At 32.9% G+C, this 15908-nt stretch overlaps 3 protein-coding genes across 3 annotated transcripts; 1 reads left to right on the forward strand and 2 right to left on the reverse strand.

The window, feature by feature from the left end:
* Positions 1-1888: 1888 nt before the first annotated feature.
* On the reverse strand, positions 1889-2928 carry MONOS_5162 (putative cathepsin B2 cysteine protease). The gene has a single exon (XM_067875287.1). It carries the CDS (start codon positions 2896-2898, stop codon positions 2053-2055), a length of 846 nt encoding a protein of 281 aa, XP_067725752.1. The 5' UTR covers positions 2899-2928; the 3' UTR covers positions 1889-2052.
* A 361-nt stretch (positions 2929-3289) lies between these two features.
* On the reverse strand, positions 3290-5379 carry MONOS_5163 (uncharacterized protein; the record flags this gene model as incomplete). The annotated part of the gene is made up of 6 exons (XM_067875288.1): positions 3290-4681; positions 4734-4812; positions 4885-4971; positions 5039-5165; positions 5233-5305; positions 5364-5379. The coding sequence occupies 6 exons, from the start codon at positions 5377-5379 to the stop codon at positions 3843-3845; spliced, it is 1221 nt and encodes a 406-aa protein (XP_067725753.1). The 3' UTR covers positions 3290-3842.
* A 68-nt stretch (positions 5380-5447) lies between these two features.
* On the forward strand, positions 5448-9177 carry MONOS_5164 (Aspartate aminotransferase 2). Its single transcript, XM_067875289.1, has 9 exons — positions 5448-5483; positions 5557-5744; positions 5794-5901; positions 5955-6245; positions 6337-6588; positions 6740-6823; positions 6965-7277; positions 7521-8266; positions 8517-9177. Exons 1-9 carry the CDS (start codon positions 5462-5464, stop codon positions 8706-8708), a joined length of 2196 nt encoding a protein of 731 aa, XP_067725754.1. The 5' UTR covers positions 5448-5461; the 3' UTR covers positions 8709-9177.
* The last annotated feature ends 6731 nt before the right edge of the window (positions 9178-15908 follow it).

The raw sequence follows: 15908 nt of genomic DNA on the forward strand, positions 1-15908 counted from the left end.
TTTGAAAAATTCAGAAATGATATCAATTATTCAAATGTCATTCTTTCATTCTACGTTGGCTGCTTAATCCCCTCCAAAACAGCATCAACAGCACCTCCCTTCAACAGCTTATCAACTTTCACGAATCTTCTCTCTGCTGAATTTATCATTGGATAAGTGCACCAGTTACTAATTCCACTGCTATTATACTTAGCTGCTCGAACTACACAGGAATTCTACTTAAAATCTCAACAAATTCTTCATTTCTCAATCAACAACAGTGAAAATAAATCTCAAATGTTTGGATCCATCTCCTGATTATCATTGCTTCGTCAAGTTCTTTCACTTCATTTGTTTCTTTTCTTTTCCAATTCACGCACTTTGTCAGCTCTTCCAGTTCTGTTGTTGCCTCTCTCGCAAAATGCAGCTCATCCAAAATCACTTCTTCAAAACTATTGTCGTTGATTAGTCTGTTTATTGAAAACTGCCAAGCGCATTGATAAGCCAGTTGTGTACGATTGTGATGTTCCTGATGATGTTTGATGATTTCTGTGATCTCAGACAAATACAGGTATTTTTCAAGATCCTTGTGAGAAAATAAGAGAGAGAGAGAATCCAATCTCTTTAAAAATGAAACAGACTCATTCACACATATCCAACATTGCTCAGTGCCACCAAAGCCATTTCCACTTCTTTTTGAACTTCCTCGTTTTTCTCCCTCTTCAATCCAACTTTCAGAAGACAAGACACGCAAATCGATTTCAATTCATCTGAAATGATCGATAAATTCAGCAAAGCGAAGCATTCACAAAGCTCAATGAGTGACTTTTCATTCTTTTCTTCTTTTTTCTTTTCTTCATCAACAATCATCTTCTCAAATCTTTTGCCCAATGAAATAAATCCAAAACTTAAATTTCTTGTATGTTTCAATATTTGAAAACATTCAAAACGCTTCAAAATTTTGAGAACAACACCCACTGATATTTTCTGTTCATCAATCAATTTACCCAATTCACGAACTGCTCAATATGAAAATGGATCTGAGTTCTTCTTTTCCAATATTTTACTCAATCTATTCGCTTCGAGATTTTTGTTTCTATTATCTTTTTGTGTGGAGCTTGACTTCATAAAATAATTCTTAAATAGAAAACAAAGAAGAAAATCAATTAAAAAGGATTCAAATGCAATTATAATTACAGAACTGAACACTTTGTTTTTTCATTCATCTCCTGTTATTTTGAAGAAGAATTTGTAATATGAAATTTCAATTTCGAATTTTGAACAAAATGCTTCCATTCTTTGAAATGAAAATACAAATCAAACGAAATCTCTGAAAATAACTAATTTCCTTTGTGTGCAAACCGTGTATTTTTAATCCACCGGTATTTGCGTTCCAACACAAATATTTCATGAAAAAATTACAAGTAACTTGATCATTTTCAGAAAAATAGCATTGGCTCAAACTGCAGGAATGATTTAATGAAGAAATTATTCACAGAAAAACATACAAAACAAGAATAATGTTTAGGATATTTAATTTTCTTCGTCACTATTGTATTTTGAATGAAATCAAAACTGAACAAAATTTGCTCAAAAATGATGGATTTACAAAGAAGGAATATAGAACAACTATTATTCTTTGAAGTTGATCACTTCAATTAAAAAAGCTGCTTAAGAAAGATTAAAATTAAATAATTATCACAGATACAATATTTGAAATAATGGTGAAATGTCAATAAACTTATTCTTATAAATTCTCATTCTATAATTTTCCGTAGCATTACAACATTCTCCCTTCAAAATTTTTATCATAAATTTAATACTTTCCTTCAGAACACAAATAGTGATGTATCATTCAAATTTTTCAATTTTGAATTCATCAAATGTTCAACTTAAACATTTTTTTTTTAAAAATTTTTATAATAAAAAAATTTTTTAACTCTTTTATTTCAAAAAAATTTTCATCAATTTATTTTATTTTTTTTATTATTGAAATAAATCAAAAAAATTAAAACCTATTCATGAAACGAAAAAATTACTCACCAAATGCTCAAAGACATTGGTATAAAACATTTAGCACTGAACCTCTGGGGCATAGGATTGGTTCTCAATTCCGCAGTGGTTTGATCCACGGAGAATCTTGAAGTGTCCTTTCTCTCCCCATGCTGGTCCCCATGAGTTCTGGCACAACCAGTATGGTGTGTTGTCCTCAACACCCCATCCAACGCACAAGACAGCGTGTCCACCAGCAATTCCACCGGTCTTGTGAACATAGACACCGCTCTTGTAGTTCATGAAGTCATAGTAGACTGTGAATGCAACTGAAATTGGACCATTTTCATAAAGCTCTTCCATCATTTGTTGGGCATTCAATTTCTTGTATGAAACAGACTTGTTTCTAACGATGGCTGATCCATTGACGCATTTTGCTGGGCAAGCTGGAACACGTCCGCTTCCTGATTGGTATGGCATGCATTTCTCGGTTGTGATACCGTGGCTCTTTGTCCATGCCCATGCGTGATCCATGTATCCTCCATTGCATCCCATATCGGTTGTGTCGCACGAAACGAGATCTTGTGGAGACATATCTCCGAAGTCGCATCCTTTGATTGAGAGACGGTCACCCATGGTCTCAGCAACTGAGAAAGCCCAGCATGATCCGCATGAAGCTTGGTCACGGACTGGGAGGATCTTTCCTGGCCATTGTTCGCGGGAATCGAAGTTTTCTGGGAGGGCGTTGTCAAGGTCAAATGAAGTTTCCTCATATTTGGTAACATATGTTCCCAAGCGAGCGAGGAATTTTGCGCGGGTGATCACTGATGCTGGGTATTCAACAGCAACCCATGTTGATGATGGATCGTTGTTAACTGTTTCGACAATAGATTCAGCAAGAACTGATGCAAACAATAAGAAAAACATTTTCTTTGTATTTGATGTAACTAAAATATGATTTGTCACAAGCGGAATTTCACTATTGATCAAAATAGTTTGTATTGTGGTTAAAATTTAAATGTTGAATATTAAAAATTCAACACTTAACAAATGGATTAATATGAACTGAAATTATATGGAATCTTTTGAATGTTGTTGTCATGCTATTAATCATTTTCGAAACATTGAAGAATAACTTTTTCCCGAGATTTTTTTTTTGATAAACTCTTTGAATCGATGAAAATACACTTATTGATCATAAGGTTATTATTTAAAATTAAATTTTTTAACATGTTTATCTCTTTTCTAATTCGCTTTAGCGAAAGTTTTTGATTAAATCATTTGTTTAATATGAAAAATCATCAACAAAAATCATTCTGAATAAATGAAAAATTTTACAAGTCATCATTGTGCTTAAAAACAATAAAAAAGGTTTTGAAAATGAGTGAAGAAAAACATTAATCTTGAGAATACAACTTCAGAAATATAAATTTCGAAAATTTGCTTTTATTCGATTTGGTAAAAAAGAAAAATAAAATAAAGATGATAAAAATACATTTTTTTTATTACTTACTTGTAAAACAATGAATGTTCACCACCACAATTAAGTTGATAAAGAAGAAAAGCAAAACCGAGTCTAAAGCTCAATAATTAGCAAAAAAAGTTGAAATCTTCAAGCCAAAGCTGGCTAAATATACTTGCAGATGCAATCAAAAAGCTGCCGGTTATGCAAACCAAACAGTTAATATGTTAAAAATTTTTTTGAGTGAATAAGAAAAGCTTAATCCCTTTTCGTTGATACTCAACAACAAAATAAATAGACATTTTTTATTCGTTTTTTTTTTTAATTAATTATTAATTTCTATACTTATTCATAACATATGCAGATAACCACACATTATCATTCTCTTTTTTTTTCCTCCTCAAAAAGTCTAATGCTTTTTCCCCTTCTTTTTGCCTTGTTGTTTTGGTGTGGCTGCTTGTTGTGCATGTTTTGCTTTGGGTTTTGCTCCTCGGACATTTGCTTCCTTCTTTTCTTCTTCATGTTCTTCTTTCACTGTATTTTCTTCTTCTTCTTCTTCTTTCTCCTCTTTCTCCTCTTTCTCCTTTGCTTTTTCTTCTTCCAGCTGACGTTCATTTTCATACTTCATCCTTTTGGCTTCTTCCTCTTCTTCTTTGCGTTTTCTCATTTCTTCTTTCTCTTTCTCTTCTTTCATCCTTTTTTCTTCCTCTGCTTGTCTCTTCTTTTCTGCTTCTTTCTCCTTCTCTTCTGCTTTTTCCTTTCTCTCTCTTTCTGCTTCCTCTTCTTTCCTCTTCCTCTCTTCTTCCATTCTCTTCCTCTCTTCTTCTTTTCTCAATCGTTCTTCTTCCTCTCTCTTCTTCCTCTCCTCTTCCTCCAATCTCTTCTTCTCTTCTTCTCTCTTCTTCCTCTCTTCCTCTAATCTCTTCCTCTCTTCCTCTCTTTTCTTTTCTTCTTCTCTTCTTCTCTCTTCTTCTCTCTTCTCCTTCTCTTCCTCCAATCTCTTCTTCCTCTCTTCCTCTAATCTCTTCCTCTCTTCCTCTCTTCTCTTCCTTTCCTCCTCTTCTCTCTTCTCCTCTTCAATTGCTCTCTTCCTCAACTCTTCTTCCTTCTCTCTCAATTCTTCTTTACACCTCCTTTCTTCTTCTTCCTCCCTTCTTATTTCTTCTTCTCGTCTTTTGTTTTCCTCCTCTTCCAATCTTCTCTTTTCTTCAATTGCTTTCTTTTTCGCTTCCTCTTCCTTTGATTTATCTTTAGAAATATAATTATTAATTTTCAAATTGTTAGCAACTGTCGCACAAACCTTCTTCAACGTCAAACTTCCAGCCATCTCCAGAACCATAATTCAATGCTCCTGCATCTAATGAGAATGTTCGCATCCACTATTCCCAAAAAATTAGTTAATTTTTCAATAAACTTTTTCCAAAAAATTTTTATATAAATCATTTTCAAACATTCCAATTACAATAAATGTTGAGTACGCCATTCTTTGAAAATGAAGGATCTATCCACAATGACCTGTTTGAGCCATCCTCCCACCACTACAAATTTTAAGATTAAATTTGAAATAAAGTCAGAAATAAGCAAATTACAATAACAATGTCATACTATGCCTTCGGTGAACGCAACAAATTTATATTCGATTCCAACTCCTTTTGGAAGTGTAATTGCAAAATAATCATTTGATCGAAAACTGTTTGATCCATTCAGCGCTTGCTTTGCTTCAGAAGGATTCCTTCAGGAAAAATAAATTTTGAGATTTATTCATTAAATAATATTCTTAAAATCTTAAAAATAGATACCAATTCCACAGCGAGTCAACACTTCCAGTTATAATAATATCTTTTGTTGGGGCTCCTTGAAGGTAAAAATGTACTAAATCATGAATATCATTAAAATACTTTTAAATGAAGAAAATAACCAACAATAATACCGTTAATGTTGTTCATTTTGAATCCTTAGCTGAATGAAATGCAAATGTAATACTCGATCAAAACCAAGAGTTAGAAAATATTAAGTATAATTAAATAAATGATTGAAGAAACATTACCTTGTATGATATATATTAATATATTTGAAAGAAATCATTAAGAAATAATTACATTATGCTTATAAAACATCTAAAGATACAAAAATACTCAATGAAAGGTCCAAAAAGCTTTTGCAACAGCCTTCTCTGATTCGTGAGTTTGCACGAAAGGCTTCTGAACTGTCAAAGAATGAAAATAAAATAGTTCTTGATTTTACTATTGGAAATCCTGATTATTCTCCTCCGATAGAGTTTTCACAATCTCTTGCAAAATTATGTGATAATGTATGTTAACTGTTTTTTTCTGTTATTGTTTGTGACTAAATCGTTTAAGCCCCCTTCAGATCTTCATTGTTATCAATCCAGTTTGGGAAGAGATGATACACGAACAGTTTTTGCTCAAGAATTTTCAAAATGGCACGGCATCAAATTGAAGAAAGATGTATCAAATTTAAATCTTTCAATTTTAAAAAGCATACATTCTTTGCGTTATAGAATGTGATTCTTTCGTGTGGAGCAACTGCCGGTCTTAATGTTTTGTTTCATTGCATGCTCTCGGAAGGAAGCGAAGTGATTATAGTTGCACCTTTTTTTCCTGAATATCTGAATATAATTGAGGAACGACGCGCAAAAGCAGTGATTGTTGCAGTAGATGCAAGTAATAATTTGAATGTTCCTGCAATCGAAGCAGCAATTACAAATAAGACTGTTGCAATAATTCTGACTCAGCCTCATAATCCTACAGGAAGGGTCTATCAAAAATCAAATCTGAAAGATTTAAGCAATGTTTGAGTAACAAATGCATTAAATCTTTCTTTCATAAAGATAAATATTATATGTTGTATATATATATATTAAAATTTCTGTTCATTGACAGATGTTGATGCGAGTCTATGCATCGCGGAGGGCAAAGGCGAAAGATTTCGCAGAGAAGAATGAAGCGAAAGATTTGAGAACTGATAATCATTCAGGTTCTACTTCGGCTGAATCTCCTAATTCACAGTCACCCCGCCCGATATTTGTGGTGTGTGACGAGCCGTATCGCAGGCTTAATCACACTCCATCGAAAGTTGTTCCGTCTTTGCTCCCAATTTATCCACACACCATCATCGTCTCATCTTTTAGCAAGGTATCACACATTGTTTTTATTAACAGAAGTTATTGTATTCTTTATGTTCTATTTCAATGAAATAAATATTTTTTTTATAATGAAAACTGAATTTTCTTTTATGGAATAACCTCTCATATATTTATATATATTAATCTTTTTGCATGTTCAGGATTTTGCCATTCCAGGCGAAAGGATCGGCTTTATCATCCTTCATCCTTGTCTCACTTCTCCTGTTGTGCTCACAGCATTGGAAGTGTGCAGCAAATACATTGAATTCAATGAAATTCATATTTTTCCTTTTGAATCTCACATTTTTTGTGATTATTATTATTATTATTATTTGATGTTTGATGTTGTTATTGTGATTGCTTTTTCTCTTTTCAACCACGCAAAGAAAGCGATAAACGACTTGGGCTTTGTGAATGCCCCGTCGCTGATGCAGTTTGTGCTGCGGGATGCGCTTCCATTGTGCACAACGAGGGAAGACGGAGCTGAAGGAGAAGCGAGAAAAGAGAAGAGAAGAGGAGATATAGTGAAAGCGTCTCAGAAAGAAGAGATATTTGAAATGAGAGGGAAGGCAAAGGAAGAAGAAGAAGACAAGGGAAAAGAAGGGAAAGAAGAGGAAAGTGGAGAAAAAGATATGAAAGAGAAAGTGCCAAAAGAAGAAAATGATTCTGATGATGAAAGTGCTGAAGAAGATGAAGAAGGTATTTGTGTTGTGCTTGTGATGAAGTTATGAAAGAAAATACAACAAAAAAGAAGAGAGAGAGAGAGAGAGAGAGAGAATAAGTTAACGTATATGTATTTATGTATTTTGATGATTGTTATTAACGAAAATGTTTAGTGTTTCATCTTATTTCATAAATTTTTTAATTTTAACTGCAACAATTTTTCCTTCCATTCAACTAATATTTCCCATTCACATTTCATTTGCTCCACTTTTACTTCAGAAATACACTACTTGAGACACATCCCTCCCGCCCCAACGCCGTCGCCTTTGCTGATGCCCTTCCCTTCTCCAAGCCTATTTTCTCCTTCGCCTTCCCTTTACTCCCGCTCTCCTGACTTCATTGCCTCGCCTTCAATTATGTTCACCCCTTCGCATTCTCCCTCTCTGTCGTTTCATCCTCTTCATTTTGCATTGTCTTCTCAATCGCCTTCTTCTTCACCTTCTTCTTCTTCTTCTAATGCCATTTCCACCTCCACTTTTCTTGATAGTTTTTCTTCCTCTTTACAAGAACCGCCTGCAACAGCTTCTCTTTCGTCTTCTTCTTCGTCTTCGTCTTCATCGGATCAATCGTCGACTGTTCATTTTGTTTCTGCTCATTCGCCTGCTTCTTCGTTTTCCTTCTCCTCTCCTTTGTCTTCTCCTCCCATGGCCCCCTCGTTAAAGCAACCTGTTTTCCACCCATCTTCTCCCTCTTCTGCTTCTGTGTTTTCCTCTTCTTCTGCTACTTCCTCAGCTTATTCTCCTTCTCTCTCTCCTTCCGTGCCTTCTGTGGCCTCTCCTTTCTCCCCTGCCTATTATCCTCAGCCGCCTGTGCTTCCTTCTTCATTGGCTCTGCTTTGCCTGTCTTTGAACCGCCGGAAGCAGCTTTTGCTGAAAGTGATAAGGAAAGCGGGGTTGGAGTGCTGTGAAGCTGAGGCTGCTCTTTTCTTGTTCCCGAAAGTGCCAGATGAAGTAGATGATGTTGAGGTTTGTATATAAATATGTCTATAAATATGTATATATGATCAGATAAGAGAAAAGAATATTTTGATTGGAATACAAACATTCTGTGCTTCATTTGTTTTTTGATTGTGATTTGAAAAGGAATGTTAATGTCAAAGATGAATAATTCAGCTGCATGTTTTTTTTTTTTTTAATTTTTCTTGTGGAAACATTTTGACACATATTTCGATTTAAAAATTGTTGATGATTTTTGATAAATATTATTGCATTTAAGTTTGCAAATCTTCTTCTTCAGCGCTATAGTGTTGCAGTTGTCCCGGGCTCTGCATTTGGCGTGCCGAATCATGTCCGATTTTCATTTTGCTGTTCTCTTTCAACAATCAGATCGCTCCTTCTGCCCCTTACAGAAGCAGTGAGGGAGGTCAAAGAAAATGCAAAAAGAGAGAATGTTGTGCTGTCAGCATGAACTGTGTGTGAAGGAGAACAGACACTGTTTATGTTTGAAATGAGTGGATGGGTTACAAATCAAATTGTGTAATTGCAATATGTAGTTCGTTTCTAGGAATTATTTTATTTTATTTTATTTTATTTTATTTGTCGATGTTTTTAGTTTTTGTTTGATGTTTTCATAAATTTTTTGACTTTTTTTTTTGTGTTGAAAGGTTGTGAGCAACACAATGAAATGGTTTTTGATTAAAGCAGTATTAATATAAAAGCTATTTTATTCTTTTATGATTTATTATTGTGTTGGAGCACGAATTTTTTTTTTCTATAAGTCCATTTTTTTTTTTAAAGTTAGATGCTATTTTGAGCTTAGTAAGTTTTTTCATGTGATATTATTTTCATTGAAGTGCACAGTTGTTTCGATTTTATACTCAATTCTCACCAACAATTTTAACATCAACAATTAATCTTCAAAGGAAAATGCAAAAATCAACATTAAATGTTTATTTTTTTTCCAATAAGAAAAAAAATAAAGTTTTATTCTTTTTACAAATTTTAAAACACTTCAAGCTTATTCACATGAGAATTTTGCATCGTGATCAACACGATGAATGCAAATTTGGTGGTGTTTGTAGATCATTCATTTATTCAAACTGGCCTGTTTTTTTCAAATAAAGAGAATTTTCTTTAAACAAAATAATTGAAATTCAAATGTCGTTCGTTAATTATTTGTTATTCTGAAATTCATCGGAAAAAAATATTAGAAGAAAATAATACTTATTTTTCAAATAATTTCTCGTGTATATTGTGTTTTTTTTTAAGTTCAAAAAGCATTTTAAATAAAAATATTTGTTTTTTTCATTTCTTTAATGTAATTGCTATAACATACACAAAATGCAGTCAATTGCTCGAAATAAGATCAAAACTTGTCGATTCAACGTATGCTAATCCAATATTTAATTGATTTCGCTATTCAAATCACATGTGATTCTATTATTTTTTGGATAAGCATATAAAAGAGAAATTGAAACACTTTTTCAATTGTTTAAATTTAAAACAAACAACTCCAAAAATTCGTTTAACGCACAGCAGCATCTTATAAACTTTCATTTCCATTTTACTTTCTTTTTCGTTTCATCCATCCAAATCCACCTCAATCTCCATCTCTCAAGCACCAATTTCTCCAATATCTCCTTTCACCAATCTCCTCTGTCTCTTTCATTCCTTCTCTCACACATTCAATCTATTCACCTCAACTACCTCTTCCTCTTCTTCCTCTTCCACCAGCACTAATACAATCCTTTCCTTCTCTCTTCGCTCAACAATCTTCATCCACACCCACAACCCCATTGATGGTGCCATAATCCCTTTTCTCAATAGCCCATCCACTTCACTCTCCGCCTTCAACAGTTCTTTTCTCCACCAAACACACTCTATATCAAATGGTCCTGTTGTGCATGTTGGATCTGAATCTCAAAGAAAAACTCCTGGAAGGCTGTCTTCGATTGATGTTAATAATCATCGCTTCGAATGGTGCGAATGGAATGATTCGTCTGGTGGCTCTTCATCTGGTGGTGCACTTAATGCTTATAGTGCAAATGCCAATCTCTCAATCGCTTCTTGTTCATTCAACAATTGTTCACATACAAATCATGGTGGAGCGTTATATTGTGGACATGTGTAAAATATCAACATCGCAAAATACAATTTCACGAGCTGCTCAGCTGCTCATAGAGGAGCAGTATCAATATGGAACCCTCAACCAAATTCTGCTTGGGAATTCTCAGATAACAGAGCGGAAAGCTGTTCAATAAAAAATTGGCGTGGAACTGGTTGGTATTTTAACATGGGAAGTACACCAACAAGTGCTCAATTCCTGTTTTCCAAATGCAAGTGCACTCAAATACAGGTGGTGATTCTGCTGTTTCTCTCACATTCAATTGGCTTTAACAAAATAAACCAAATCAATTTTTGGTTAATGATTGCCAATTCATAAACAACAAATTGACAAGTTCATCAGCTTTCAATGGTGGCGCTGCGCTGTGTTGCACAGCAACTTATTCCTGGATGACTGGAATAAAATTCATTGCTTTCTGTTTCTTTGATGGTAACGTAACAACAAATGGAAGAGGAAATGATGAGTTCTTTAATGGAAGCAGCATCATTTAATCTCCATTCGAGAATTGTGGATCAACAACCCCAACAAAAAGAGTGCGGAAAAATGGACAAGCTGATAATGCTGAATATAATGGCTGGTTCCCTCTCATCGCCCAGAACAAAATCGTTGACAGCAATGGAACCAATACAGATGGTTGTGGCAGACTCCAACAGACCCCATGCGCCACCATCGAGTATGCCCTCAATGGCTTCATTTCCCTCCTCCACGACGCCTCCATCACCCTACTCAGCTCAACATTTGTTCCTCTTCAAACACTCACCTTCAGCGCGGTTGACAGCAAAATCACTGGAATCAATAACCTTTTTCTTATTTCTTTATAATTCCTTCCATTTATTAATTTTGTAATTTTCCATGTCATAGAAAAATCTTTACGCCTTCGTCTTTTTTTCAATTGGAGTATATTCCACAATTTATTTTTTCAAAATCCTTAACGTCCGCTCAGATAAAAATATTTCTTTTCCGCTTTCTTATCTAATTTTGCTTCTTCAATGAATGTAAATTGTTCTCAAGAATTTTGTTGTTACCTTTTCTTCTTCTTCTTCTTCTTCTTCTTTTAAAAGCATTTCTTCAATTATATCTGCAGGCTTTTCCAAAATATCTATTTCCTCAGCTTTCCTATTCAATCTGTCTATCTTCCATTCGTTCCATTTTTTTTTATATAGAATTGCCCTTCAAATGTGGATTTTCCATAAAAAGGTTTCCCCGCTTGTTTCATCTTCTGTGACTTGTTGAAGGCATTCAGTGTTGTGTAATCTGCCGAACGCTATTTTGGAATCCATCCATTTCACAAAAGGATAGCACCAATGCTCTTTCCTTTTCACTTCAAATGTTTCATCTTCAAAATGAAAAAGATCAGAGCCGATCTCTATTTTTGCATGCCTTCTAATAGGCTTTTCTTGGCTTAACATAATACTGTTATCTTTATCATATAACTTTGGCTGATACTTTGTGATGGAATAAATACTTCTTTTTGTATTTCAAAATTGATATTGAAGGAGAAACCTACTGTCGGATCTGATGGTTGTTGAATGAAATGAAAATATCAATGTTTTCATTCATTCATCGAAGAAGATATCGAAGAATAAAAACACGATTTGAATGAAATAAATTCGTCCAGAGGATTTTTTTTTCATCAAAAAAAATCATGAATGAAAAGAATACTTATTCAACAATTTACTGTTTGCAGAAAAGAAAGTTAATGAAATGATTTTCAGTTTAATTTGTCTGTGTGCCAAATTGAACAGCATTGACCCATCATAAGATCTATCTTTCGATCCAATGCAAATTGAGATAAATCTTCAAAGAAACGTTCGGCAAAGGAAATGAACATATTCCCAAATAGAAAAATCCATTAAAAATTAAATCATTCTACTGCTAAAGAAGTTGACATGGTTTTATATGATGTTGTCGGTTGGAAAAAATATCGCTTTGAAAAACGAAATTCAAATTGACAAGAAAAATCAAATCCAAAAATTAATGGAAGATCGATTAATATTAATCAATTAAAAATTTCCCCACATATCACCATATATTTTCCCCTCAGAAATAAACAACAAAAATATCTATCAACTCCTTTCCTTTCAATTTCACTGTTCAATTTAATCCGCGAATTTCTGGAAATAAACAATCTCATCCTTTTCTTCTGTCCAATTCTCTTCTAATGAATCTTTTTCTCTTCTTTTTCCCTGTCAAAAAAAAATCCCTTTTCCACATCCAAGTGCATTTATCGTTTTTTCTGATCTTGGTGATTTAGATGTTTCCATCATTAAAATGCATAACATATATTAGATGTTTCCCTTATGTATCCACTATCTCCGCGTATCCCAATTCCCTTCCACACTTCACCATCGCATGTCTCCTTATTTCTTTCATTCAAAAATCCCACTCAATCCAAAGTGCTCTTCAAAATACTTAACTCAAATATCCTATCACAAATAAGATTCTTCCATCATTTCTCTGCTCCATATATCCTTTATGCCTGTAGTTGACGAGATAAACACGAAATACTGCTTTGGTTGTTGGAGAATATTATTAAAGGAGCAGATCATTGCCGAAACGAAAAACTCCTCTTCACATTTACCAAACTGCAGATGAGTTGAAAAGACCCTCCTGTGAGATACACGATGTATTTCGTGGAGAAGGATGCAATATTACAATTTGACCATTCTGAGACTGAAATGAAGAGATTGAATATTTGAATGATGATGGCTGTGGAGATAAGGCTGTTTGGCAAAAAACCGTCGAAGGGCAGTTTGGTCTTTATTTATTTTTCTTTATATGAATATTTGTTTATTGACTGTTTTTGTGTTTCTTTCATGGCAGGAGGCGGAAATGAATGAAAATGAATACAAGCGGGATATCTGGTTATCTGGGCTGACAATGGAGTTGAAAGAGCGAATTCATATGGAAAGTGTGCATGATGAAGGAATTTGGAAGGAAATTGAAGATGATATTTTCTGACATAAAACAGGATATTTTTCAATGATGAGAATGGAATTTGAGCAGAAAACGTAAATATTGCATTTTTCAAAAGAGCAAGAAATCGACTTATTTGATGGGGAAATGACTTCTGGAAAGGATGGTTGGTGAATCAAATGATGAAACACTTAGAAAGGGAAGGAATAATGAATTTTTGTTGAAGAAAAGCAAATATTGAATTAGGAATAAAACGCCGACGCTGACTTGAACAGCTGTTTTGAAATTTTGCTGTTATTTTTTGTGTATATTCGAATTGCTATTTATTCATTCAGGATGTTGAAAGGAAAAAGAGAGAAAGAAAGAGAGATTTGATTTTTTTGTAGAAGAAGAAATGTGTTTGGGGTGAGGCTAGGAAGAAAAGGAATAGATCGAGAAAGGAAAAGGAAGACGAGGGAAAAGGTTAAAAACATGCAAAGATTGATAAAGCAAAATATTCATTGAAAGGGAAGCTTTTTGTTGAAATGAAGAAAATGAAAATTCGTTTTGAAAGAAATGAATGTAAAGAGGAAGAGATGGAAGGAAAAAAGGGAAAAAGAGAACGAGGAATATTTCAATTCGTTTCCAATAAAAAGCGTGTGAAAGGGAGATGACTGAGATTGGTGAATAAATAACTCAGAAGATGCAGTTTGTGAGGAAAAGGCACTGAAATGGTTGATGAAAACAAGAAAAGTTGGTTTTCACTGATATTTCATGAATTAATTTGTTATTATTTCTTTCCTCAATCTATCCATATGAATTGTCTCAATCAATTCACTTCAATGTCTTATTTATTTATAGGACTTTTTCTTCTTATTTTGTTTAAGAAAAGCGACTTCATAGACTTCTTCTTCTGTTTAGTCAAATTTGTTATCAATTATAATGAATAACCTCATCATCTTCATAATCAATATAATTTTCTCCTTCAATTGCTTCATCCTCTTCTTCTTCTTCTTCTGATTTCACCTCATTTGATTCTTCTGAAAGCTCTTCATCTTCGTATTCCTTATCTTCACTGTTGTCTTCTTCTTCATCTTCTTCGTCTTCATCAGCGTATTTTTCTTCTTCTTCTTCTTCTTTCAATACAAACGCTGTATTTATTAGGGCTTCTGCAAAGTGAAGAATTCAATCGACTTTTACTGGACAACAATGAATTGTCAATCTTCACTTCATTTGTAATCTCTTTCACCATGTTGGGAATCATTTTCACCTTCTTTTGATGCATGTGAAAAACAAACTATCTTCAAAACAAAATGACAATGTTCCTTTCATGATATATTCAATAAACCAATTACTTACATCATGTTTAGAGAAAAAATGAGATTGAATTTCAAAAACTGACATTATCAAAAATGGAATGAATTCGATAAAAATTTCAATAAGGATCAAAGCTCAAAGTTCAGAAGAAGTTAAATGATTTATTCAACTGAAAATTGAAAAATCTTAATTTTAGGAAATGTACAAACTGTTATTATTTTTATAATTCTTATTCAAGTTCATATTTGAAATTATTTGGCTTTTGGAAAATATTCTCATTTTTATAAGATTAAAGTTCCAACTCGCAAAACTAACTTAAGATAGAAGCAAAACTTGAACGATAGTGTTTGAATTTATAATTTCTCTTTTTGCGAATTTTTGTGAGAAAGAATAAAAAAATATTTGAGAATTGAGAATTTCAAAATTGATTTAAAACAAACATTTCATGTAAATGAACTTGTTAAATTTTTAGGAGAAAAAGAAAATGATGTGTTTTCTTCAAATTTTCATACCAAATGTGGGAAAATTCGAACTATCAAGCATTTTTTGCACAATGCAAAAAATATTTGTCACACTTATAACTTTCAATAACATTATCAGATTTCAAAATAAATTGTGTTTTCATTGCCGAAAGCAAACATCATTTAAATAATTTAAAAAATTTTTTTGTGATCTCACAAGTATATCAAAAAATTAATCCATTTTAAATGTGTTTTTTGGATCACAAAAAGTTCATCCAGTGTTCATAATTTTTCAATGAAAATGCCTGAAGGGTAATATTTAGCCCCGTATCACCAAATTTCACCAGTTTATGTCAAAAAAATTATTTTGAAAATTTCCCTTTGTTTTATTATCAAATAAAGTTAAAATTTCATATTTCGATCAAATTTTTGTTACCACTGACAAAATTTCGCTATCATGAAAATAAAATATTGACAATGTTTACATATTGATTTGAAAGTGGTTTTGTGAGAGGGAACAGATATTTGATCGAAATATGATATTTTAACTTTATTTGATAATAAAACAAAAGAAACTTTTCAAAAAATATTTGACATATGTGTGACTATTATTGAAGTTATGTTTTTTTATTCAAAATTTTCGGTTTTTCTGTTTTGTTTTTAAAATTTTTTAATGAACACAGAAGAGTGAAAAATCTGATCAAAAACATTTCTGTCTATCTTTCTCATCAACCATTAACTTTTGAAGCGATTGAAAAACATTTTTATTTAAAAGATAATTATTAGGTTAATGATATAGAATTTTCAACATAATCAACACCACGAAAAAAGTTTTGATTTCAAAAATTATCACCGACATAAAAAACTCACC

This window comes from Monocercomonoides exilis (genome assembly GCF_001643675.1).
Source record: "Monocercomonoides exilis strain PA203 chromosome Unknown scaffold28-1221067, whole genome shotgun sequence".
In the NCBI taxonomy this organism is placed as follows: Eukaryota; Preaxostyla; order Oxymonadida; family Polymastigidae; genus Monocercomonoides; species Monocercomonoides exilis.

Excerpts from the sequence above, each read along its gene's own strand:
- MONOS_5164 (XM_067875289.1), top strand. The coding sequence starts at position 5,462 with ATGATTGAAGAAACATTACCTT. Across the intron at positions 6,824-6,964 it reads TTGTGCTCACAGCATTGGAA|AAAGCGATAAACGACTTGGG; the intron begins GTGTGCAGCAAA and ends AACCACGCAAAG. Across the intron at positions 8,267-8,516 it reads ATGAAGTAGATGATGTTGAG|TTTGCAAATCTTCTTCTTCA; the intron begins GTTTGTATATAA and ends ATTGCATTTAAG.
- MONOS_5162 (XM_067875287.1), bottom strand. The coding sequence starts at position 2,898 with ATGTTTTTCTTATTGTTTGCATCAGTTCTTGCTGAATCTATTGTCGAA.